General features: G+C 44.1%; 2 protein-coding genes across 9 annotated transcripts in view; both read right to left on the bottom strand.

Annotated features, from left to right (window-relative positions):
- Positions 1-1,308: 1,308 nt before the first annotated feature.
- On the bottom strand, positions 1,309-18,650 carry PLD4 (phospholipase D family member 4). Of its 4 annotated transcripts, XR_013979563.1 has the most exons (12): positions 18,288-18,650; positions 17,775-17,864; positions 14,938-15,125; positions 12,081-12,264; positions 11,307-11,427; positions 10,304-10,431; positions 8,126-8,326; positions 7,805-7,944; positions 6,707-6,872; positions 4,425-4,521; positions 3,366-3,761; positions 1,309-3,096 (listed from the first exon to the last, which is right to left on the bottom strand). XR_013979563.1 is itself a non-coding variant. In XM_080981659.1 (11 exons), the coding sequence occupies exons 1-11, from the start codon at positions 18,333-18,335 to the stop codon at positions 3,535-3,537; spliced, it is 1,590 nt and encodes a 529-aa protein (XP_080837785.1). In that variant the 5' UTR covers positions 18,336-18,650; the 3' UTR covers positions 3,146-3,534. The 4 variants fall into 4 exon arrangements, 3 of the variants coding, with proteins under 3 accessions (XP_080837785.1, XP_080837786.1, XP_080837787.1); XM_080981659.1 differs by lacking the exon at positions 1,309-3,096 and having other exon boundaries at positions 3,146-3,761; XM_080981660.1 differs by lacking the exon at positions 1,309-3,096 and having other exon boundaries at positions 3,146-3,761; positions 17,778-17,864.
- A 1,270-nt stretch (positions 18,651-19,920) lies between these two features.
- Positions 19,921-26,465, bottom strand: part of CEP170B (centrosomal protein 170B) — an 87,185-nt gene continuing 80,640 nt past the window's right edge. For all 5 annotated transcript variants that reach the window (XM_081004903.1, XM_081004907.1, XM_081004905.1 and 2 more), the window contains one exon: positions 19,921-25,826. In XM_081004903.1, the coding sequence (XP_080861029.1) occupies positions 25,588-25,826 (239 nt within the window). In that variant the 3' untranslated portion in view covers positions 19,921-25,587. The remainder of the gene's footprint in view (positions 25,827-26,465) is intronic.

Genomic DNA, 26,465 nt, shown 5'->3' with positions numbered 1-26,465 from the left:
AACGCGTTCCGTTACCTGCGGGTCGCCGTGGAGCGTAACCTGAAAACGCTCAACCTGATATTTAACCTGAGGTATCTGTACACAATACCCCTGGTGGCCAGGGTGAGCACTTCAATACATAACAATGGGAGGGTAGTATATAAATACTTTTATAAATAAAATAGATACATAAAGGGGGGTGGGGGAATATTTTTAAGCCCAAGGACAACGTTCCTTCATAGACAACCTCCTGAGGGACCTGCCAGGCCAGCAGCAGACAGGGCCTGAGGCAGTGCTGGATTTACGTATAAGCTAAACAGGCTATAGCTTAGGGCCCCACTCTCTTGGGGGCTCCCCCCAAAAAATTAAAGGGGAAAAAAACCCTGGATGTACATTTCCAAAATATAAGATAAAAAACAAATAAAATAAAACCTACATACAGCAACAGTGTTTTGTGTTGTGTAGGCGCCTATGATGTAAGTAACGGCCCCCGCCTGCTAGCCTGCTCCCTAAAATATCACTGGTTTGCTCATTAGTATAGGGCAGGGGTCTGCAACCTTTAAGACAAAAAGAGCCACTTGGACCCGTTTCCGAAGAAAAAACAACTGGGAGCCGCAAAACCATTGCGACATTTAAAACAAATATATCTCCGGAGCCGCGATCTGACAGCGGGCGGGCTGACAATTTGTTGTTGACAAAGGACAGCTGGACATATAAAAGGCCCCATTACCTTCAAATCTAAATCCAGCCCTGCCTCCAAGCCAGAGCTGGGCATTGAAGCTGAGGATCACCTGGCAGGAATTCAGCCTGTTAGACAACCATAAGTTGTGGTCCAGGGAACACTGGCTTTCACAGGAATTAAGTTTGGGACAGGATCCTCCACCCTATGTAAAGGTAAAGGGACCCCTGACCATTAGGTCCAGTCGCGGACGACTGGGGTTGCGGCGCTCATCTCACTTTACTGGCCGAGGGAGCTGATGTTTGTCCACAGACAGCTTCCGGGTCATGTGGCCAGCATGACTAAGGCGCTTCTGGCAAACCAGAGCAGCGCACAGAAACGCCGTTTACCTTCCCGCCAGAGCGGTGCCTATTTATCTACTTGCACTTTGACGTGCTTTCGAACTGCTAGGTTGGCAGGAGCAGAGACAGAGCGACGGGAGCTCACCACGTAGTGGGGATTCGAACCACCAACCTTCTAATCGGCAGGCCCTAGGCTCTGTGGTTTAGACCACAGCGCCAACCACGTCCCTCCATTCCACCCTATGTAGACATACCATAATCCCCAGATATCCGGATTTTATTTATTTGTTTATTTATTTAGAAAAGTTTCTAGCATTTGCAAAACCTGAGATACGATGTCCACATATGCCCATGCCATGGAAAGAACTAGAGAGTAACCATTCAAACCAGGAAACAAGAAGATGGATTCACTCTGGCCATAGTTTATAGATCTGGAGCAATAGGAAGATGGGGCATGTGATCAAAAACACGTCTGTTTAGTTGAGGCTCATTCTGCACTGTGCCTCCCAAACACAAATCATCAAAGCAAAATATATATTCATAGGATTTCAACTCAGAAAGCTGAACACAGGTATATACCGTATGTCCTATTTTTCCATGTGGAGAAAATAGGTGTAAAGCGGCCTTATAAGTAGTTGGTGACAATATAAATATGCACATCACCCACACCAAAATGTTTATTTAGCTATACCTCCCACAGTAATGTATACGGAAAACATAATAAATTTTCCTTATTCAAACCCATAACCAGCTTGGACACAGATTTACTAGGCAGGCCTGGGTCAATTCACTTGGTAGCCTCAGTTCCCTATTTTTAAAAGCAAAATAGAAATGACTTCCAATACAAGGCAGATATAACAATTAATGTTACTAGCCACCTTGAAATTCAAGGAACAGTAATACAGAAGGCCATAGAAATCTAATTTAATAAGCAACTCTTGCTGGCAACAGCAGACAAAGCTTTTTAAAACTGCTATTCTGCAGCTGCCTTTTTCAGGCAGAATTGAGGGTACTGTCTTCAAACCTTTCTGGAGCAGTGCTGATTAAGTCAGTTCTGAACTGAGAAACAGAATGTTAGTGGTTTATGAAGCACAGCTTTTAAGGGGCGGCGGGGGGGGGAGCAGAGTAAAGCAGGCCATAATTTTCTCAAACATTGCCACCTTGTGGAATTTTGCTAATGCAACAATTGCCCGGTTGCGTAACTCTATTTTGATCTCTGGGCTGCAATTTGAAATTGTACAATCAAAGAGTATTTGCACAATTTCAGCGCAGTACAACTAAAGAATTAACTTTCCCTTCTTGGGGTTTATTTTTTTGAGTGTGTTGGCTTGAAATCACTTTTTTAAGGGTGCAGACTAAAAGGCACACACCACCATAGAATAGCATTTATTGTCAAGGTATTAATAAGGATAAGGATCAAGTGTTGACAAGTGATGGCCAATTCTCATGTACCCTCTTAAAATACATCTTCTAACCTAGCCATTCCACGATACACAATATTGGATCAAAGCTGCAGATATGCGTAGCCTGGAGAGGATAAGATTTAAGAGGAGTCATTATAGTAGCCTTCAAATATCTGAAGGACTGCTGTGCAGAAGATGGAGCAGACAGGTTCTCTGTTGCTTTATACAACATGACTACAGTGGTACCACTGGTTACGAACGCTTCAGCTTACGAGCTCCGCTAACCCAGAAGTTGTGAACTTTGCCCCAGGATATGAATGGAAATCGCGCCCCCAAAGCACGCGTGCAACAGGAGGCCCCATTAGCAAAAGTGCGCCTCAGGATAAGAACGGTTTCAGCTTAAGAACGGACCTCCGGAACAAATTAAGTTCGTAACCAGAGGTACCACTGTATAACCAGTAAACAGAAATTGCAGGGAAGCATGTTTCAGCTAAACATTAGGCAAAACTTCCATGTCAAATAGCTCTTACTGTTAGGAACAGACTTTCTTGGGAGGCAATGGGCTATCATTCACTGAGTGCATTTAAGTAGATGCTTAATGGTCACCTTCCAGGGACACTGCGGTTGCATCCTGCATTGTAGATCCTGCACTGAGCAGTGTATTGGATTAAATGACATCCAAGTTCCCTTCCAGCTATACGATTCTGTTAAGTTGTGGGTGAACATATCAGAAGACACAGCGATTCTTCAAACAGCTCTTGTTTATTCACAGGCCAGAGCAGAACTGAGCTGAAGGGTTCAGCCAGCCTGCTTATATAGAGCTCCACTACAACGCAACTGTAACCACTTTCTGTAACTATCCAATCACTGAATCTCACTTTCAATCCCCTATTTGCATATGTGGACCTGAGTGAAAACTATCTACAGTATCCCCCTGCTGGCCCAGGGTGAGAACTTCAGTACATAACAGATTCCATAAAAATGAAATTTGTGAACGGGACTACTCCGTGATCAAGGTTTGATACATCCTGAACTAAAACATTCATCATCTGGCAAATGCACAACGATCCTAAATTTCACACGCAGAAAGCTCATAACTGAATTCCCATTAGCTATAAAAAATAAAAACAATTTAGCTTTTAAAAGAACTTTTAAATCCATCTTCCCAAGCACAGTCTTTCTGCCCTGGCAGGTCTTCCATTTTTACCGAATATTTGGAATTCCAGTCTCGTTCAAAGAGAGCCCTCAGTTGCTCCTGTATGGTAGGGTTTCTCTTTGTGGCGTCTGCTGAAGACTGCTTGGCAACCAGTCCCACACCTGCCGTGATGCTGAAGTATTCTTCTGACCAGTTAGAAGTTCCTAGAGATGTATAAAGTGCAGTGTATATAAGGGTGCGATTTTAATTTATCTAGTCACCCACCCCCCAAAAAAGCTCAAATTTCCCCGTTATGGCAAACGTATAAGACTTCTGGTTTCAAACAATTGAAAGCACTATTGTTAGAATATTCACTTGAAGCAAAAGCTGCAGAGTTCAAGGAAGAGGGAGAGGAAAGAGATTGAAACAGGCAGGATCCAGTGTCAAGAAAAACCCATAAGGATCCTAAAAACTAATCTTAATTACTAGGAGTGCTTTTTACCAGCTTATGGCTATTCTTGGACGTGGTGATTCATGCCCTAGTAACCTCAAGACTTGATTCTTGCAATGTGCTTTAGGGTAGAATCTAAACATTTTGAAAAATATATTGAATTTGCCATAAGCTCACCATCGCCATCTAGTGCCACAGTTGTACATGCTTTTTTACTGGGGGGACGCAGGAGGACGCATACCTCTAAACATTTTGTGAATCTATGTTTGGCCTATTTGAGGGGCGGTATTTCAATATGAGTAGGAAAATGAAAGTACCCCTAAACAATTTTTAGAAAAAAGCACTGCATTTGTATAAAGCGCTTAAATTGTTATATTTGCAGCTGTATAGCTGACTTCTACACAAACCACAATCTCTACCAGGCCACAACACTTACCAATATAGACTGCCTTGTCAGTCACCATATATTTGCTGTGATTCAGCCTTGCAAAGGGGATGTTTGTGTGATTTCCAACTGGAACAGTGAAGATTTTCTGGTAAGATGTAAATATAAAAACATGTCTACAATGAGTGGGAATTAAACACAGATGACTTTATGAGTTTCCCACAATTGCCTGCCTTTCCCAAGTAATGGAAATAAAATAGGAATAGCTTTTGGCTAAGCTAGAGTAGACTTTCCACTTCCATTCGCCAGTAAAAGAAAAAGGAAAAACCCACTGCTAAAAATTATAAGAGAGCTTTGCATTTAATAGTGCCTTTTGGGTGCACATCATCTCAATTGGCACAGATGAGGAGGGCAACAAAGATGGTCAACTCTATGGGAAAGAAGACCTATGAGGAAAGCTTGGAAGACTTTGTTGTATTCAGCCTGAAGAAGCACTCTTCAAACATAAAAAGAGCTGTCTCATAAAAGAGGGCAAATACTTGTTCTCTGCTATCGCAGATGGCAGGACTTCATCTAATGGGCTTGAGCTACCGGAGGATAGATTTTGGTTGAACTTTAGGAGAATCCTGGTTTGCCAATGGAACCAATGGTTCCCTAGAGAGGACGTAGGCTCTTCATCACTGACAGTGCTTTTTCCCCAGGGCGTACTCAAAGGTACGCAGTACTAGCATCTCTTTTTGTTGTTGTTAAAAAGTGTGGCACTTAACTGTAATAACTTCATGGTGAGTACCTGCACCTCTTTTTCAAGGAAAAAAAAAAAGCACTGGTCACTGGATATCTTCAAGCAGAGACTAAATGGATGGCCAGCAAGACCTTCTGCCACTCTCTGATTCTGTCAGTGGCCTGTTAAGTTGTGGGCGAACATATCAGACGACACAGTGATTCTTCAAACAGCTCTTCTTTTTTCTGAGGCCAGAGCAGAGCTCAGTCAGCCTGCTTATATAGAGCTCCAGAACAACGTAACTGTAGCAACTTTCTAAAACTATCCAATCACTGAACGTCACTTTCGATCCTTCATTTGCATACAACTATCCAATCACTGAACCTCACTTTCGATCCTTCATTTGCATACAACTATCCAATCACTGAACCTCACTTTCGATCCTTCATTTGCATAACTATCTACAGTATCCCCCTGCTGGCCCAGGGTGAGAACTTCAGTACATAACATGGCCAAACCAAGACGGTTGTCCTGTCAAACGGTAAAGAGGTTTTTTTACCACAGATCAGGTGGCCGTGACTGAATTGGTCATTTGTAGTGTCAAGCAGAGGTAGACAACGTGGGGCCCTCCACTGCAACTTCCATGGCGGCATGGCTAACGAAAGAGGATGTATTTATTTCATAAAATTGATATACCACTTGCTTGTAGAAAAAAAAACTTCAATGTGGTTTACAAAAAAGGATGTTAGGCTAAAATATATGTGCAGAGACACTGTCTGTAGTCACTATCTGTATCATCCTGTCAAAGAGCAAGAAAGATTTTACTGCACATCATGTGGTAAAATTGCCATTTATATCTACACGGTGAAAACCCATATCAACACAGCTTTTTAACCTGGATGTAAAGCACATGTACCAATGTGCTTTAAGCTCATTTATTTTTAAAACCATTTTGGCTCTGCTACATGAGGAGGAATGGGAAACGATCCGTATTACTAATTTTAACCAAAATTTATTTTTTCTTCTTAACTGTGAGAAGAAATTTTTGTTTATTAAATTGTGGTTTATTTCCTGCTGGGGGGGGACACACTTTAGGTTTAGCGATCTATAAGTTTGCTTACATTTTAAAATTTATTAATTGGGTTGTTGACATTTGCCCAACATCATTGCTAATACCTAAGTTTACAGTTTTTACAGTAGGGAGAAATAACTTTTCAGCTCATTTCATCCTGAGATTTTTCCCCATCCAGCAATGTAACACTTCCTCTTTCGTTCTTGTGGCATTAGCACACACAACACAAAAAGTGCATTTGAGCATCACTCCCACTATTCTTATGGGAAGAGATCCTACATGGATAGGAAACAGAAGGAAAGCATTTTAAAACTGCATTCTAGCTCTAGCCAGTGTAGATTTTTAAAAAGTTGGCATTATAGGTGCAGAAAAAGCAACAGAGTCTGAGGGTTGTCATGTTCACATTTGACACTTTGATATATGACCCAGAAAAGACCCTTAAAACTTGGTGTACAAGCTACATAAGTCACTGTCAATACCAGGAACATGACACATGTGCATCTGTAAGGAGCCCATAGCCCAAAAGCATGCTTCTTTTACCACTTCGATTGTGATGTTGGCATGTTGATCACTAAGGACACTCAGTGACTCCAAGAAACGAAACATGGAAGAATCAGTATGGACCCAGCAGTTGATTAAAAGCCGTATGTGTATATTTTGGTGTAACGCCACACTTCTCAGAGCATTGTCGATGGGTGGCCAGTATCTACAAAAACAACATTGTAATTAGTGAAGGTTGGACCATAAGGGCAAATGGGTACTGCCCCATTAACCTCAGTTTCAGCCCCCCACCTACCTGCCTTCTTACTTACAACCAAGCCAGAGGGTGGTACTAGCTGTCAGCTTCCTCCTCCTCCATCTCAGTTGCCCTTGTAGAACTTGGGAGGAGGATGGGAAGGAAACTATAATTCATTGGCTCTGCCTAGCATTGGCTCTGGTTCCACCTACTGTTGGCTTCCTGCCTTACACCTCACCAGTCCAAGTGAACAGCAGCCACAAAGGCTTGTAAAACGATCAATGGGGAGCTTTATAGACACAAGAACTATTTGGTTTGGGCTTCCTACTAAAGCAGAGAAGTAACAGCTTCTGGTGCTAGCTAGCTGTCTTTCACTACATTATTGTCCCATGAAGCCCAGGCTGACCTGCATTGCTTTTACAGTGCGACACCCCAAAACCTGTGTAATTTAGAGCTGATGGTGCAGGGAGCAGTCATACAACTAATTAAAGGTAAAGGGACCCCTGACCAGTCCAGTCGTGACCGACTCTGGGATTGCGGCGCTCATCTCGCTTTATTGGCCGAGGGAGCCGGCGTACAGCTTCCGGGTCATGTGGCCAGCATGACTAAGCCGCTTCTGGCGAACCAGAGCAGCACACAGAAACGCCATTTACCTTCCCGCTGGAGCGGTACCTATTTATCTGCTTGCACTTTGATGTGCTTTCGAACTGCTAGGTTGGCAGGAGCAGGGACTGAGCAATGGACGCTCACCCCGTCGCGGGGATTCAAACCGCCAACCTTCTGATCAGCAAGTCCTAGACTCTGTGGTTTAACCCACAGCGCCACCCGCGTCCCTATACAACTAATTAGCATTTAGCTAAGAATATAAAAGGGTGCACATATATTCAGGTTTCACTTCATACCTTGGCGGTTGTCTGAAGCGGCTTGTAGGGAAGTAATCCATCATGGAGACATAGACAAATTTTTCTGCATCGTAGATAACATCGAGAACTGCCACGAGATCAAAGGTGCGACCCCCTGGACAAAAGGAGGCAGGAGAAGCCTAGAGCAAAGGAGAAATTTAATTACTACATCATCTATTGATCCCCATGTTTTTTCAATGAGAATAAACATTTCCTACAGAAGGTTTCATTGTAATCCTATGCACACTTAGTAGAGAGTAAATCCCACTGAATTCAGTGGGGTTAATCTGAGGAAAACATGCTTAGGAACTGTCTGCTTACAGAAAAATAAGCTTCAGTGCTTGTTCCATTTAACTGCACTTCCAAAGGACTGTAGCTGTTGATATTGGTAGAATAATTGCTCGGCCATGGAGATGGGATGGTGGCGTTTGCTTCCCCAAGATCCCAGTAGGTTTTGAAGGTTTTCCAGAGATCCTTAGCTAAGCAGCTGCAGTTGCTGATCAAAACCCCCACTTCTTTCACCTGCAGAAAGAGAGAAACTGGAGACCAATATTCCAAACCAAACCTGGAAGAGGAAGAAACAAAGTGAGGTTTGGCCAAAGCTGGTCGTCCATTGTTCTCCCAGGCCGGAGGCGGGACGATAGCCACCCTGACCCAGCTGGGAGGCACCAGACCAGGTAAGCCTCCTCGGTGTCGCAAACACCACCCACCTGTTGGGAAGGGGGGGCGGAAATTGTTGCTTTCACTCTTTCTTTGTACTGGTGTGGTAATATACTTAGCAAGGGCATAAGTTTGAATGAAATCATAGAGCAAAATACAGAAAGCAGAAATGCCCTTTTACAAGTGCTTCGGAGCTCAGCAGTTCAACACCTCTGCAGTCACATAGCACAACCTGGGTTCTGGGGATCGTAACTTGGAGAGCTGCTGCCAGTCTGAGTAGGCAATACTGTGCTATACAGGCAACCAGCCTGACCACAAGGCGGCTTCCTATGATAATGTGTGTGGAATATTAGAACTCTTGAGTTCTCAGGAACTTGTCAGGAGTCATCCAAGTAGGGTAACCCCAAATACCAAAGAGCTCTCTTGTACACTTGATAGTTGCATGAGAAGCTAGGCCTGTTGAATTTCCTCTTCTATAAAACTATTAAAGAACACCTCTGCTCTCTCTCTCTCTTTACCTAATCACTCCATCTTCACGGAAAGAGCAGTAACAATGGACTAGCTTTCCTGAAGGATAAACCTGCCCACTAAAACTGATCTTTCTCCATAACATGCAACCATAGAGGGGTGTTGGGTGTCTCCAAACAGCGGCAGAATTGGGCTCTCAGATTTCAGCAGTGCCCTGTTCGACACTATAATTCAGTGTCCACCCACCACCCCACCTCTCGTACTCTGTTCTACAGCATTGTTTTGGTGCCCGTCTGCAGGGCAGCGCCCGGTGCAACTGCACCAAGCGCCTCTGCTGCAAAGGTGCAATCTGACATCCCAAGTGGGTGTGACATTGGAGATCTGGGTGAACCAGAGCATTTGGGAAAGGAGAGTTAACCATACGGTATGGGGAAATAGTGCAGGGGAAGGGATTAGGCAGTTTTCCCTCAATGCCATACTCCCAATCCAAACTGCCCTGCAACTAGTAGCGCTTTAAAAATTCAATTTGCAGATCTACCACATCATGTCAAGTTTGGCCCTTAGTTGGCCCAGGATGACAGTGGCCCAAGAACCATAGCAATACCATGTGTGAATGGAGTGTGTACCCAGAATCCTGTTCAACACACAGCCAAGCTGGAGCAGTGCCTTGGCAGGCAACCTGGAAAGAGTCCCCTCCAGGCAGAAAAATCTGAAAACTACTGATGTAGCGTAACAACTTGAGTGGCTATGGTTAGAAACACAAATGTAGGACAAGCTCGTTTGCATCTTTAGATAGATAGTATAAGACTAACGAAATGTTCCGACAGCTGGAAGGAAAGAAGACAACTGAGCTTGGCCAGGTAATAAGTTTTTATGTTCTCCCCAAATAAAATCACCTGTCTTAACAGAACTGGTTCTCAGGATGTTTCCGCGCAAATTTTATCTTCTTGTTAAGTACAGTGGTACCTCGCAAGACGAATGCCTCGCAAGATGAAAAACTCGCAAGACGAAAGAGTTTTTCGTTTTTTGAGTTGCTTCGCAAGACGAATTTCCCTATGGGCTTGCTTCGCAAGACAAAAAATGAAAACATCTTGCAAGTTTGTTTCCTTTTTCTTAAAACCGTTAATACCCAGGGTGACTTCGAGGAGCAACTCATAGCACGCGGTGTGGTAGCCTTTTTTGAGGTTTTTGAAGAACTTTGGTGATTTTGAAGACTTTGGGAAACCGTGCTTCGCAAGACGAAAAATTCGCAAGACGAAAAAACTTGCAGAACGAATTAATTTCGTCTTGCGAGGCACCACTGTATTGTGAACTCAGGCTCCCCACTCCCACCCCTGTGCCGCTTCAGCTTAATAGCCTGAAATCTCTCACCTGAGTCAGGGCTCTCCAGTCTATGTTGGCACTACCAAGAAATACGTGTTTCATGTCTACAATCCAGAATTTGGTGTGCATGACACCTTGGGTGAGCTGTCCAAAATTAATCCTTTTTATGTGGGCTCCTATGGAAAAAAATGTTGTTGTTTTTTAAGAGATCAAAGAACTGTTTTTTGAGATGCTCTCAAGCCGTAACACACATTTACTTCACTGGAAGCCCTTATGCAAATTCACTAAATACCCCCTACAGAGTTGTGGGACTGAGGCACGTAGTAAGACTGTTGATCTCAGAAGGATCTGGAAACCAAGCCTTATGAGGAACAGTTGAGGGAGTTGGGTATGTTTAGCCTGGAGAAGAAGACACTGAGAGGAGCTATGATGGGGGTCTTCAAATATCTCAAGGGCAGCCACATGGAGGATGGAGCAAGCTTGTTTTCTCCTGCTCCAGATGTTAGGACTTGAACCAATGGATTCAAGAGAGATTCTGACTAAACATCACGAAGAACTATCTGATAGTAAGAGCGGTTGGACAGAGGAATGGACTCCCTTGGGGGAGTCTCTCCTTCCTTGGAGGTTTTTAAGCAGATGTTGGATGGCCATCTGCCATGTGTGATCTAGTTGAGATTCCTGTAGAGGGTTGAACTAGATGACCCTCGTGGTCCCTTCCAACTCTACAATTATATGTTTCCACGATTCTATGAAATATAATAACAAAACAGCAACTAGCATTCAGAGTCATCATGACTAGGAGGCTTCATTTAGTTCCCTCTTTGCTCACCTTTTGGTGTGCAACAAAGATATGGCAGTTTTAAGAGGCCCTGCAGTTTAACACTTGTGTATTAATTCTTGTGTAAGATTTTTAGTTGCTGGATTTTATTTTGTTTCAGTGGGAGTGGGGGGGGGTCATAAGCATTTTATGACTGTTTTCATCTTGTTTGCTGTTGGGGGGGGGGGCTGCTCTGCCAAAAGGCAGAATAGAAGTATTTTAATAAACAGTTACCTCTTTTCTCCAGGGCTTCAAGATCAGTTGAATGTTTAGCCTTAGATGGCACACTTGTTGCAATAAACACAGACACATTCTTCAGAAGCAGGCTTTCAAATTTCTTGAGAACATCTTCACCCTACAGAAGGCAAATCACTTCCTTGTATCGAAAGATATCCCTCCAGATCAGGGGATGCGAGACTGGTTGGTTTGTCAACAACATGGTGGTAAAGTCTTCCCATCCTTTAAAATGCTGCCTACACACAGCTGCTGATTTTATTATTATTACCGTATTTTTTGCCCTATAGGACGCACTTTCTCCCCTCCAAAAATGAAGGGGAAATGTGTGTGCGTCCTATGGGGCGAATGCAGGCTTTTGCTGGAGCCTGGAGAGTGAGAGGGGTCAGTGCGCACCGACCCCTCTCGCTCTCCAGGCTTCAGGAAGCTATCTGCAAGCCTTGGGAGCCCGCGGGAGTTCCCGCCAGTCTCCCAAGGCTTGTGGAGAGCTGCCTGCATCCCAAAGCCTGGGGCACGCTGAGTAGCGCACCCCGGGCTTCGGGCAGATATCCGCAAGCCTGGGGAGACCGGCGTGACTTCCCGCCGGGCTCCCTAGGCTTGCGGATAGCAGCCTGTTCTGGGGTCGGGGGAAGCTCGGGCTTCCCCCGCCCCAGCCCCGCGCCTGGGGGGGAAATAATTTTTTTTTCTTTATTCCCCCCCCCCAAAAAAAACTAGGTGCGCCCTATGGGGCGAAAAATACAGTATTATTAAAAAAACAACCCTTTCTTATCTCACCTGCTTAGACGATGTGTCATTTACTCCAAGGTCTTCTCCAGTCAAGCTCCAATAATAAGAAGCCACGTGAATGCTTTCCTGGGTTATATTTAACAACTCCATCCATGCTTGGTATAAAGACTTTGCAGCACTGCTGTTTGGTCCATAAGGCATGTCCCAAGGAAGGCTTTCCACTAGCTGGAAACTGCAAGAGGGAAGGGGTAGCAGAATACTTCGCAGTCAAAACAGTTGCCGCCAAGACAACCTGAGCTAAGTCCCCAGTTCACAGGGTAGACTTCAGGGTGAGAGAAAAGCTTAGTAACATTTTTTCCTGAATTAGCCACATCTGCATAATAATGTCAGACCAACCAGCCTTCCGGATTGTTTTCAAACTGGCTTGTGTAAAAGGGAAGATGTCGAGTCCCCTTGCCAGATTATATTTTACTTTTAGCTGCCTTAAAACAAAAAAAGCAGAAGTGGAAGTTAGAATCAGCCTTCTAGCGTGTGCATGTTTGGTGTGCTAAATGTGTGCTAAAGAGCCAGTTCAGGAGTTCAGTGATGCATTCCAGCCACTCAGGGAGGGAGCAGAACAAGGTCAGAGGGCTGCAGAAAGGGGTGGTGGCCTGGGGAGTGTCTCAAGGGCCAGATAGGCAGGCTTGGAGGGCCACATTCTGCCCCTGAGCTGAGGTTCTCCACACTTGTCCAGCCATCCCTCTGCTGTGTGTGTGTGTGTGTGTGTGTGTGTGTGTGTGTGTGTGTGTGTGTTTGTGTGTGTGTGTTTCCAGGCTTTCTGCCTACCTAGATGTTTGTGTGCCTGCCTGCCAATTTTCGTGTGTCATAAGCATAGCAAGAGTTGGTGTGCACATCAGTGGGTTGGCGGCGGCCATCTTTGGCACACAGCCATCAGAGGGGTGGCCAACCCTTAAAACATCCCTCAGGCTGAAAAGGCTTGGCCACCCTTGACTGAAGGAATTCAGTCCTCCGTAAACATTTATTCCAGGGTAATTTACAAATGAACAGGATAATATAGAAAAGATGCCCTTTGGCTTAGTAACAGACATGCTGTCTGCTGCCTCAGATTGAAAGAAATGTGTTGTTCCGCTTGTGTCAGACAGTTTCTGGCTGCTCACACACAGGACAAGGGCTGAGGCCCAGTGGCAGAGGATCTGCTTGGCGCATAGAAGATTCCAGACTCAACCACTAGTACCTCCAGGTAGGGCTAGGAATGTTCTCATCTAAAACCCTGGAGAGCCACTTCCATTGTCAGTGTAGACTGAGCTAGATGAACCGATGATCTGACTCCGTATAGGGTAGCTTCCTATGTTCCAGGCTTTGCAATTATGCCAAAATTAACCTATCACATCCAAATTAGAGAAGGAAGGAGTATGTAAAAGAAATTCATTCCAATATAGGTGACAGCTGTAATTTTGATCAGTTCCTTTATTCAATCACATACACTTTTCTCTATAATGAGTGTCTGTGTGTGTGTGTTTAGGGCAGTATCTCTATTATAGATTGGTATTGATTTTGTATTGACTAGGAGAAGAGGACGTTCTCTGTGGTGGCCCCCTTTCTGTGGAATTACTTCTGCCTTGAACCTGTAAAGTCCCAACACTTTTGGATGCTCCAGTGGCTTTTGAAGACGTATTTCTGTTCCCACGTCATTCCTGAGTTAGGACAGCCATACGTCTCGTTTCTTTCAGACATTACCGGTATTTCAAAGGCAGAGGGAATTTCCAAAAGGTGGCGCTTTGTCCTGAATCTCAGGCAAGTCAATCGAAAGATCATGGGATTTTTTTGAGTGTTTTTATTTTTAAAAAGTTCAACAACTTTCGGGGTGTCCTGTTTTTTACTTTTTGAACTATGGCAACCCTATGTGGGGTGGAATTATGCTGCTTTTGCCCTGGATCACTGTTGTATCTTAGTTGTCAAAGATATTAACACTGCTTTAATGTGTTTAATGAACGATTGCGTATTTTCTTTTGTGCACCGCCTTGGGATGTTCTATGAAAGTCAATATGCAAATACGTAAATAAACGCGCCAATTAAAAAAATAAAATGAAGTAATATTACATGCTGTATCAGGCACATTCACAACACTTACCTTTTAAAAAGAGAAAGATGGCGGCTACTAGTCACAGCAAGTGTGGGAGTGGCCGCCGGGACCACATAACACCAGTCCTGAGAGATCTGCATTGGCTCCCAGTACGTTTCCAAGCACAATTCAAAGTTTTGGTGATGACCTTTAAAGCCCTAAACGGCCTTGGCCCAGTATATCTGAAGGAGCGTCTCCACCCCCATCGTTCAGCCCAGACTCTGAGATCCAGCGCCAGGGGCCTTCTGGCAGTTCCCTCATTGAGAGAAATGAGGTTACAGGTTACTACCAAGGGCCTTCTTGGTAGTGGCACCCGCCCTGTGGAACGCCCTCCCTTCAGAGGTGAAGGAAATAAGCAGCTATCTTATCTTTGAAAGACATCTGAAGGCAGCCCTGTTTAGGGAAGTTTTTAATATTTAATGCTGTACTGTTTTTAACACTCGATTGGAAGCCGCCCAGAGTGGCTGGGGAAACTCAGCCAGGTGGCCGGGGTATAAATAATACATTATTATTATTATTATTATTATTATTATTATTATTATTATTCCACGCTCAAAGGCAGTGTGGCTCTGACTGCCAGTGGGTGGGAACTGCAAATAGGGAGAGTGCTGTTCCTTTTTGTGAGCTTCCCATAGGCATCTGGTTGGCCACTGTGAGAACAGGATGCTGGACTAAATAGGCCACTGGCCTCATCCTGCAGGGGCACTTCTTATGCTGGGACCAAAAAAGGCACTGGAAACACACACACACCCCAGGAAAAAAAACCCTCTTTGCTTGTCTTACTTGCATGAATCATTGCATCTTGGGCTGCTGTCCATCTCAATCACTCTGTCTCTTTCTGTGTTTCGGTCGTCATTATTGTGGGGGTTGAGAACCCCGTCTTCCTCTCCCGGAGAAACTGCAGTGGAGGGTTTCATGACATGAATTCTTATCACAAACAGAAGCCCAGCCGCTGCAAGCAGTCCAAACACCTGGAACATGGAAAGAACACGCATGAAATGTTGTCTGGCAGCACTCCTCCGAGCCAGTAGTGATGTATGGAAGTGAGAGCTGGACCATAAAGAAGGCTGATCGCCGAAGAATTGATGCTTTTGAATTATGATGCTGGAGGAGACTCTTGAGAGTCCCATGGATCAAACCTATCCATTCTTAAGGAAATCAGCCTTGAGTGCTCACTGGAAGGACAGATCCTGAAGCTGAGGCTCCAATACTTTGGCCACCTCATGAGAAGAGAAGACTCCCTGGAAAAGACCCTGATGTTGGGAAAGATGGAGGGCACAAGGAGAAGGGGACGACAGAGGACGAGATGGTTGGATAGTGTTCTCGAAGCTACCAGCATGAGTTTGACCAAACTGCAGGAGGCAGTGGAAGACAGGAGTGCCTGGCGTGCTCTGGTCCATAGGGTCACGAAGAGTCAGACACGACTAAACGACAAAACAACGACAACAACAAATGAAAGATGGAGGAGGGACAAAAGAGCCTTGCCTTGAACAGCCCGATAACATTCTGGTGCTGCTGAGATTTAAATCAGGGATCTTGTAACTCCTGCTCTTAACCACACCAGCTCCTGAGACTGAGTCGCCTCTGGGCAATGTCTATTAGCCCATAGGAAGGTTAGAGTGTGAATCTGTTCCTTCATAGGTATTATATAGTTAAGTATATCAAATTTAGGATTTCGATTCTATTCCTTCGGTACACACACATAATCCATCCTTTTACTACATTTGCAATTTGGGGAGGGAGAGAATGGATTTAAGTCTCATTTCAGTTCTCAAGCTCAAAACCAGTTTCATTTATTAAACAGTGAAACTCTGCTAACCATCCGCCTGTGTCATATAGCAGGTGGGTGAGACTTCCTCTTTATATTTTCATCACAGTGCGGTTATAATAAAGTACAGGGAAATGTCAGTGCAGCCCACCTGCAGGGCTGGAAGCAAAACATTTTGCTGCCTGAGGAGGACCAGCAAACGGTGCCCCCTCTCCCCGCAAACCAAAGTGTATGGTACTCAAGGTTAGGTGGGTTATTTTGGCACCTGAGGCAGAAAACTCCACAAACACCTCTCCCGGGAAGTAAAAAATAAATTAAATAACTGACAATTTGCTGGGCTTTCATTAAACAACCAGAGTAGGCAACCTGAGGCAGCCAGGCCACTTCACAGCGACCAATGGCAGAGGCGGCCCTGCCACCCAGATCAGATGATTCTGCTTGGTATCTAAATTTGCTTGCACCTCCATTGGCTTTCCCTTTTGTATTATGCTAGCTAGACTGGGAGCTTGTGGGCAGGGACTGTCTTTTAAAAAATGTTAAATGCTTTATACATAGTAATAGTACATAGGAAGCTGCCTTATACCACTGGTCAGTATTGTCTACCCTGACTGGCAGCAGCTTTCGGACACAGACTCCAGCACTGGGGTATGGCTCTTCTTCACTGACCTACAACCCTTCTGAGTAGTAGCAGTAGTCGCAGTAGAAGTAATCTCTTTTGGGGAGGTCATCAACCATTACTGATCTCCCTGAGGCAACATTTAGACCCCAGGTTAAACATCCTTAATTTCTTCAACATTTCATCATGGGCCCTGTTTGGGCTAACATTTGCTGTACTATTCAGACATCAGTTCCTGACATCAGATAATATATAACCCCCTCCCCCTTTGTCATGTACTGGCTGGATGCAGAGGAATGGAGGGAGGCACTAGCTGGAGAACCCCCAAGAGAAGAAGACTCAGAGCCCGGGCGTTGGTGGTGGTGTGCAGAGGGAGAAGAACTGGAGGAAGAGGCATCAGAAGCTGAAGAGGTAACGGGGCGTAGTGAGCAGGGAGAGTCTGTGGCAGATTAAAGTCCAGAAGCAGAAGCAGGAGAGGAGGGAGTTCCATAGGCAGAGATGAGTCAGGCCAGTGATGAAGCCAAGGTGTTGTCCTGGTGTGACAAGCTTCCTTCCCCTTGGGTTTCCCAGAACCAGCTAAGGTATGAAGAGGGACGAACAGAGACAGACATGCTGGCGGAGTCTCAGATTGCTTGGGAAGGACCCAGGAGAGGAGGCGGCTTATGGAAAGGCGAGGACCTTCAGTCTCCATAACTGCTTCATAGGGGGAAGACTTATGAGGAAAAGTTGCTGTGCTCATTAGACCGGGCACTCCTGAGCAACTTTGTTTCTTCTAGTAAAGCGTTGACTTCACTTACTCCGTGTTTTATTGCTGACCCAATCTTTGACACCCTTCAGTGTGTAGCCTGAAGGTTGCTTCATCCTGTTCTATGGCAACTCAGTAACAGGATTGTCCTTCTGCACCTCCTGAAATGGTGCCTGTCTCTTTGTCCTTTGGTAGTCCCTCACCACCACCCCATCACATGAATGACGGTCAAGATTCCAAGAGGAACCTGACACTGAAAGACTGGAGGGGATATTCACCAACCTATTCCCACCCCTCTCTGACCACCCTTCTCTGCTGGCTGATGACTGGAGTGAAGGAACCGGTTTTGAAGTACAACCCTCCTAAAGACTTGACACAGAGAGTTCTATTCTTCTACCACAGGACTAAGATTCTGTCTTAGTCAAGCTAATTCAGGGAGAAATTTTATTCACCGCCCAGAAGGTGCAACTTGGTTTTATTCTGGTACTTACCACATTAATGCACCTTTGCTCGCTTGGGTGTGATTTCAAACAAAAGGGCCTGTTTGTCCTCAGTGGGTTCATTGGGGCGTGTTTCATGATCTATAACACAGAAACGCATGGCAAGGAACTGGAAGAAATAGAGTGAATGGCTTCAGTGCTCCCAGAAATTCTACTTCAGATGAGATTGCCTTATGCAGAGTCAAATCGTTGCTCCATTTAGCCCAGGGATAGGGGACCTGTGGTTGTTGGACCCCAACACCCATCAGCCCACAGACAATATGACCAATGTTCAAGGACAATGGCAGCTGGAATCTAGCAACCTCTGCAAGGTTCAACACACCACAGGTTCTCCACCAGATCTACCTCAGCTGGCAACTGTTCTCCAAGGTCTCATGCTGGGGGTCTTTCCCAGGACCTGCCATCTAAGACCCCCTTCATTAAGAGGAGTTACTAGGGACTGTTTTTCTGCACACAAAGACATGCCCTCTGTTACTGAGCATCCCATCCCAAACCATCTCTTACCTTCACTAGTGCATCTAAGTAATCAGTGACCAATTGTCTCCTAATCATTCAAAAATGCTCACCGTCTTAGGTCGTTCCAGCTAGAAGTCTTTCTACCTCCTTCAGAGGAGCAAGTAACACTCTGCTACTGTTTGAGCGGGATTTCATGAACTGGCCACAAGCCGTGCGTGTTGCTTTTCCTCCCCCACAGTGCCACAGGCGGAACTTCCCCTTTCAAACCAGAATTTCACAGCTGCTAGATTTGAATAATAGAGACTGTCTGGTAAAGGCCATCTGTGCTACACACACTGCCTCAAGAAGTGAATAGTTTCGCATTAAATCTCTCCAAAAATGTCAGGACCATTGTAGAGGCATCACTGCCCTTAAGTGTATATATTATTGTCATCTCTGGTCAAACAAGTTACAATAATAATAATAATAATAATAATAATAATAATAATTTATTATTTATACCCCGCCCATCTGGCTGGGCTTCCCCAGCCACTCTGGGCGGCTTCCAACAAAATATTAAAATACAGTATATTATTTTGAGTAGGTTTCTGAAAGGCTGCAAAAACGTGCTTGCCAGAGTACTTTGTGGGATGAGAATAAACACCGCAAGCAAGTCATAGCATTTTGCACAAACGGGGTGGTCGGGAGGATGTAATTTGCCTCTTGAGGCACCCCTTTGCAATGCCCACATTTGATGCCGTCTAGCAAAAGCTGGTTTTCAGGAAGATCCCAAATCAGTGCTCGATCTGGGAGAGAGCATGAAGCCAGTGTAGGAGTTTAAGGAGTGGGGAAGGAATTGGGCAGCAGGGTGATGAATAGAAATGACACAACAGAAGACTAGAAAGGAGATTGCAGTAGTCCGGGGGAAGAGTTCAACAAGTAGGACCTGCAACAAAATGTTGCAGTGTGGAATACTTCTTCTGTTCAGGGTCCCAGCCATCCATCCCCCTTTCAAGAATACTCCATTCCATTCTGCCTCACCCTTGGATTGCCTCCCCCCCCCCCCGCCCCATCGACATGTGAACACTGAGCATGCTCTGTTCTCTTCAAACTGATTTTTCGCTCCCCCATCCATTGCTTTTCACCCCCAACTTCATCATAATTCTGCAACCTTCCTCTTGGGAAGCCCTCAAGGTTGTGGAGCAGGGCCAGTCAGGAGTGTGGCGGCTTGGGGAGAGGATGCAAAGCTTAGAGAAAGCCCTGGGGACCAGATAGGGAGGCCTGGAGTACTGTGCTTGTTCGCTGGACCTGAGGTTCTCCACTCTGATACAAAGGATAAGGCCACTAGCCATCATAGTCATCTAAGCCTTCCCACCCAATTTACATTTGATCCAGGTTGGCTGTGCTCCCAGAACTGAGGTGTGTGTGTGTATATTCCTTTTTCACCCTTTCCCTGACGTTTATTTCACTTTATTAAAATTAAATCCTGAAAGGACTTGAGAAAACTTATTTTTGGAGATGAAATAAAACCTCTTGTGGAAAACAAAAAAAGAATGATTTATTATAGCAAATTTATGATAAAATTATATAAAATAACAATTTATTTTGTTTTTAAAGACATCCACAACATCACCTTGGAACAAAAATATACAGATAAGTTGCCTATCAACCAAATGAAATAAATTACCATATTTTTTTAAAAAAAAAAGAAAAAAGAAAAAATAAGGGAGGATGGGAAATGCCCCACTATGTACGAATTGACGGGGGTATTCCGGATTAAAATTATACAGAGTATTTCAAGAGAGGGTGTGGAAACAAAAGAAAAGACAAGTCACTGAAACAGTTTTGAATTATACAAAGTTGAATTTCTGCTATACAGCCCAGCTTGCATTTGTGTCGCATGCAGATGGAATGAATGACTCCATGAACAGTTTGTGTGTGTTTCTGAACAGCAGAAAATGATTTCAGCAGCATAACAACAGCATATAGTTAGGCACAATTCAGCAAGGGACACATCAGAAAGTGAACAGGTAGTTAATGTACATTTTACAGCTGCAATGTATACATTTGCTGGATTCAAAATAAAAGAGAAAGACCTCGCATGAGTTTACCAATATCAGTAGCATCTTTGCACTCATACACTTTTATTTTTATTTTTAAAGTAGGTCATCTGTAAACGTTTTCTTTAACTCATTGAAGGATGAGTTGGGGGCCATTCACACATTATGGGTTTTAGGTGTACACCTAAGACCTGTTAAGTGCATCCCAAAATAACGAAGTGTGTGTGAGAGGAAGAGGAGAATAGGTCTACCATGCTAATACAATCAGTGCACGCTCCCGTGACAAACCTTATTTTGCCTGTAATGTGTGAAGATTCCCCACCCCCCCCAGCTGATTTGCAGGTCAAGTTTTCTCAGGTTCATCAACACAAGCCAATTCCACTTCCACCCACCCCCAAATGGACACGTTTGGTCACTGAACCTGTGAACAAAGCTCCAGAATGTATCCTGGGGGTGGAACCCTGCAGGGTGAGTGAATCTCAAACATCTTGGGCTCATCATCTAGGCACATGCCGAATTGTTGGAAAAGAGTGTTTCGAACTTGTGCAAAGACTTTGACCTGGTTAAAAATGGCCCTGCGAATTGCCACTTAATTCAGCTTTGTTGTCATCAACAGCATGAGAGTGACAGGCTGCACATTATATACTCAATGCAACCAGGTGCGCTCACTCTCTCGCTCTCAGATATATACATCCATTCCATCATTATGAACAACAAGAATGTAACATGTTAACATACCCAAAATAAAATTCACTCCACCCGCCCCCCACATATAGAACCAAGCACAGTTTTCAGAAAGAATCCTGAGGCAAACTGATACCCACCTCACCACTTAATTTCAACGGGATATGGGCTTTTTATTTCTCTGAAAACTTACGAGCCAAAGATAGATGTTTAACTTAAACATTTGAAGAAGAAAAAAACAGAGCATGACAATACACGTGAAAACAGGAAGGGGTCATTGAGCCAATGGATTAACCCCGAGACACTCTAGGAAAGAAAGAAAACACAAAAGTTGAAACCCTAAAGTAAATAGGATCTGTACTACTCAAGAAGTATCAGGACGAAGACTTAACAAAGAGTATGCAACATAAAACTGGGGATTTACGTATGTATATGTCGGAGGGACCCAAAGCTGGACAGAGTTTAGAGTCATAAGGTTTCCTCTTTGGCATAACTACATGTGACAATTTAATACAGCCCAGACTGCAGGCCCTGTTTGGATTAACCTATAATGCAATGTGCAGTAGGAAAACACACTGGATCACCCTTTGCCACCCAGATGCTAGAGTACAGGGAATATCCACATGTAAATGTAGTATCTGCCTAGCATGTGTGCACACAAAATACCTCACATTTAGACCTGAATGACAGGACCACTGCCCAGAATTATTTTTTTAAAAAAGGTAAACTACAGTGTAGTTTGACCCTACGAAAGCATTACAACCTATGTGGGAATATCCAAGAGGTTGACAGGTACTATCCTCCTTCCCTAAGAGTGTTCTAAGCTTGTTCAAACTAAGCCTGTGTTTAAAAAAAAATACGGCATTATATTAAAAGAGAATCACATTTAGACTTGATGTTGGCAAACACAAGAGTTGTGTTGCATCTCTGATCATGGGGAAGAACTGGGGAAGTGAAACGATGGTGTGATCCAGACACCTCCTCTGGGTTTGCTCATTATTTCAAAGTCCTGGAATAATGTCCTGGAATATATTACTGAATAACTTGATCAAGGGGGAGGCAAAAAAAATAAAAAAATCTCTCAGCCTAAAAAACCAAGTGGATACAAACAAGCATTGCCCAGGTTACAGCCTCTTCTCAGTCTCTTGTGGGACAACCCAGTCTGAAGTAGGTCTTTAGGTGAATTTGATGTGCCCCACTATTCCCATGTGGTTTACTGAATTCACAGACAGGAACAAATCGGCTGACCACATGCCGAGATCAACAGCTGACATCTCCACAACGTGGCTGGATGCACCCTAAGCTGAGCTGGCAAACACCACCGATCCACACCATATATTCAAAGCACATTGCTTCTCCCAAGGTATCCTGGGAACTGCAGTTTGATGGGAATCGCACCTCTGGAAAGGGTAAAACTACAGTTCCCAGGAATCTTTGGCGGAAAGCCATGCCCTTTAAATGTATGGTGTGGATTTGACCTAAATAACTGAATGTGTAACTTGCTGGGTCCTTCTGTAAATAGAAAGAGCTTTGGAAACCTTTACTGCTATGTCTCTACAGCAATGGCAGCATTTGTTATTCTAAGTTACACAACCAACTGATCTAAGAAAGATGCATGCCAAAGAACTAAAACCAGTTAGACATCGTGGATCTTCCACAAGCAGTTAAGAGAAGCACAGGGAGGCTGCATATGTTGTTCTCTTGCCAGACCACTTTGCCTCCTGCCATCTTATAGCATTGTTTTAAACAAATTCCATTTAATAGACTAGCCATCTTCTCTACTGAATACAGCCACTATCCCCAGGTCCACATTACCAGTAGGTTCCCACCTACAACAACAACAGCCACCACCCCCTTTCCCAACCCCCATCTACAGCAACTGGGGATCATCAGACTAACAGCGCCCCTCCCCCAGAAAATCATTCAATTCCATTCATTTTCAAAAAGATGGACACGAGATCTACCCTGGCAGCGTTAAGACATTTTGTATACAATTTCACAGACTTAGGGTGAATACATGAAACCTACTGCTTCATAAATGGCTATTGCAGGGCTGTATGTACAGTCCTCTGGCAAGTGATGAAGGGAATTTGACTCCACATTTGCACCTTGTCAGGAACCCAACAAGACAGGGGAATGGTGAAATTCTCCTTATCGACTGCCAGGGCCATGCAGATAACCTGTTTGTTAACCAAGCAGCACAACAAAGTAACCTAGCAAATAGTCGTTAGGATAAAGAGCATTACCTCTTTGCAAATGCCCAAGATGTTCTAACTGTAATTGCTTAGATTTCCTGTCTTCTCCTTACCCACATAAGTCCCATAAGAGATGGGGGTTAAGTATACACAACTGGGGGAGAACCCGAGACTACAGAAGTCAGTTCTAAAAAGAATTATCTTTCTACCACCAGAAATCAGAGATGGTGCTGGTTTGCATCATTAGTCCACCTAGCTTAGCCTTCCCCAGACTTCCAGATGTTTTGGCCTACAACCCCCATCAACCCCCAGGAGTTGTAACACAAAATGTCTGCAGAGCATTGGGTTGGGAAAGGCCAAGCTAGTTCAGCACTGTCTTTTTCACAATAAAGGCGCACATTGCTTATTTTATTTTTTTAGCTACTTAGGCAAAAGAGGAATTTTGTAATAGAAAAAATTTCACTGGCATCTCAATAAGTGCAGCCCCCTCCCAGTCAGCAAGCACTAATTTGGCAAGTGGGAGTGGGAAATAATGAATTTTTAAAATTATTATTATTATTTTAAAAATTGTGTTTTTATTAGCATACACCTCAGAATTGCTGCAAAACTATCCTTGGCCTTATCCGAGATTGCACTGGTGGAAGTATAAGTTCATTTCAATAATACTGTATTTAAAAGCCAGCCACTTCACTCACTTAATTCTTACTAGCCAGAAGGGCTCACATATCTGGATTCAACAGTGACAGGGTGGCCACAGTGCTTGAAGTAAACTGAGGTTCCAGCTGTTTGTGCGTGTTGCAGGGAGAGAACGAGAGAAATACATTCACCATTACAGTTTGTCCGGATTTGCCAGCTCAGATTCGCCATTCATCTTGGTAGGAATGCTTGACACAAGATACAAAATGGGAGCAGATAAGGTAACAGAGACAACACGAGGGTGAACTCTGAACCCACCTATGGAAACCCCAGGTGGGATGCTTCTAAGACGGACTCCCAAAATCCACATTCATGCGATCAACGTAAGGCAGTAAAAAGTTGGAATCTCACCACGATTTGCGGCAACTTTCATTATTGCCAGCCTGAATTTGGGGGAGACCAGGGGAATTGCAGAAGGTGCCGTGCCTGCGATCGGTGATCTCGCTGCCAAATGACTGACAAGCTGGCCATTTGCTAGAGCACAAAAGAGTAGCCCAGGGTCTTGCTGGCTCAACAGAGCTGCATGACAGTACCCAAGGAAGTTGGAGGCAGCACGAGACAATTCTCAATTTGCACCCCTCAAGCTCTATTAAGGAGGCCTCCATTTAGCATGCCTCGCAGGGTAAGGAACGAGGCTCAAGACAGGATTCCTGTGAGTGCAAAAAGCAGCTCAACTCTTACACTCTTCAACTTCCTGTGCATGTCAATGAGGTTTAGAAGCACAGGATGGTGAGTTATGATCAAAGTCTTAATTGCTCACACATGGAATACTCAATTCTTTAGTGCCTTCAGAATTCTATGCAGTAAACAGGAGACTTTGTGGACTGCATTAAAAACACATTTTGACCACCCGAAAACTTAGTTATGAAATAACTGCCATGAAATAGTACAAATTTGGCAACTTCACTATACAAAATCCTGACCTTGTGACTAATTTGCTGCCTCCTCTGCACCTGAATTTCTCTTTCCCCCCCCCCCTTATACTGATTACAATAAGGGAATCAAAAATGCAAACTTAATCACTGCCTCTCCATCATCTGTACTCTTTATTACTCATTCCCAGTGGAATCGTAAAAGCTGTGTGATTGGAAGCGGAATGATTCAATGTCATCTTGGTTTCCTTTTTGGAGATGTTTGCAAGTTAACTGCTCTTGGATCTCTGAAAGGAAAAAAAAAAAAGACTTCCACGGTGCATTGCTCAGCTGACAAGCGTGAGAGGGGAAAAATCAGTTTTGGCTGAACCATTTAACGATTTGTATTTAAAATTAAATATACAGCAACAGCCAGCCAGTGCCCCCAAAAGGTACATTTTCAAAACGGAGCCTCTATACAACTAAAACTGACAGCTATAAACAGGCTAAATACAATAACATATCAGAGCTTCGGCAGTACAGAGTGAAGAATACGCAAAGCCTGTTTGCTATGGCACATTGGAGAAATTATGCATCACTTGCTTTCTGTTAAAAACAAAACAAAACCAGAGTCTGCCTCTGTGCTGAGTATGTGCTGTTCCACAGTGCTAGTCCATTTTTTCCCATTCCAAAAGGCCTATACATAGGCCTGCCACTCATGCTCACACAGCAGAGATTGTACCTTTTCTTTTCCTTTTCTTTTGTGCAATGTGTTAGCAATCTAAACAACTGCTCCACACGGACTTGCCCACAACCACTCGTACACAATACTAACACCACGGCAAATTACATACAAGAGGAAAAGCGACAGAAAACTTTCTTGCTAGATCACGTATTTCTCCCCATCCGGAACAAACGTAGCATCCTGCAGGCTAGCAGAGCCAAAGTTTGATTTCTGCACGTAATTTCTCTTCTTGACAGGAGACAACGCCTCCAACATGGACCCGGAAATGTTGTTAGCAGTCCTGATTTTAGCAGCCACAGACTGTGTTGTAGCAGAAGACATTCTGTTATTGGCGAGCACATCCAAATTTCCACTTGGGTCAATGATGGCATTTATAACTGCAGAAAAGAGGGAGAGAAAGCCAAGTGAGACATTCTCATTCATTCTCTCTCTCTCTCTCTCTCTCTCTCTCTCTCTCTCTCTCTCCACTCAATGCTAACCCCCTGTTACTTCACACTTGATGGCTGGCAGTCAAGCAGATGAATGGCTTCTATTTTTTATTTTGTTTGTTAAGTATTATCTGTTTTATTGCATTATTATTATTATTATTATTATTATTACCCTGTGGGGAGCCGCCCAGAGTGGCTGGGGAGGCCCAACCAGAAGGGAAGGGTATAAATATCATCATCATCATCATTTCCAAAACAATGCCAGGTGATATAAAACCTGGAATGCAGGGAATTGGGCAGCAGGGGGCGCTATAATAATATAATAATAATTTATTATTTATACCACGCCTATCTGGCTGGGTTTCCCCAGCCTCTCTGGGCGGCTCCCAACAAAATATTAATGATAAATAAAAAGCAATAAAACATCAAACATTAAAAACTTCCCTAAACAGGGCTGCCTTCAGATGTCTTCTAAAAGTCAGATAGTTGTTTATTTCCTTGACATCTGATGGGAGGGCGTTCCACAGGGAGGGTGCCACTACCGAGAAGGCCCCGCTGCCTGGTTCCCTGTAACTTTGATTCTCGCAG

This window comes from Podarcis pityusensis, assembly GCF_964106645.2.
Source record: "Podarcis pityusensis genome assembly, chromosome: 1".
In the NCBI taxonomy this organism is placed as follows: Eukaryota; Metazoa; Chordata; class Lepidosauria; order Squamata; family Lacertidae; genus Podarcis; species Podarcis pityusensis.
The sequence above is the reverse complement of the archived record's forward strand: the minus strand, read 5'-3'. Positions and strand labels throughout refer to the sequence as shown.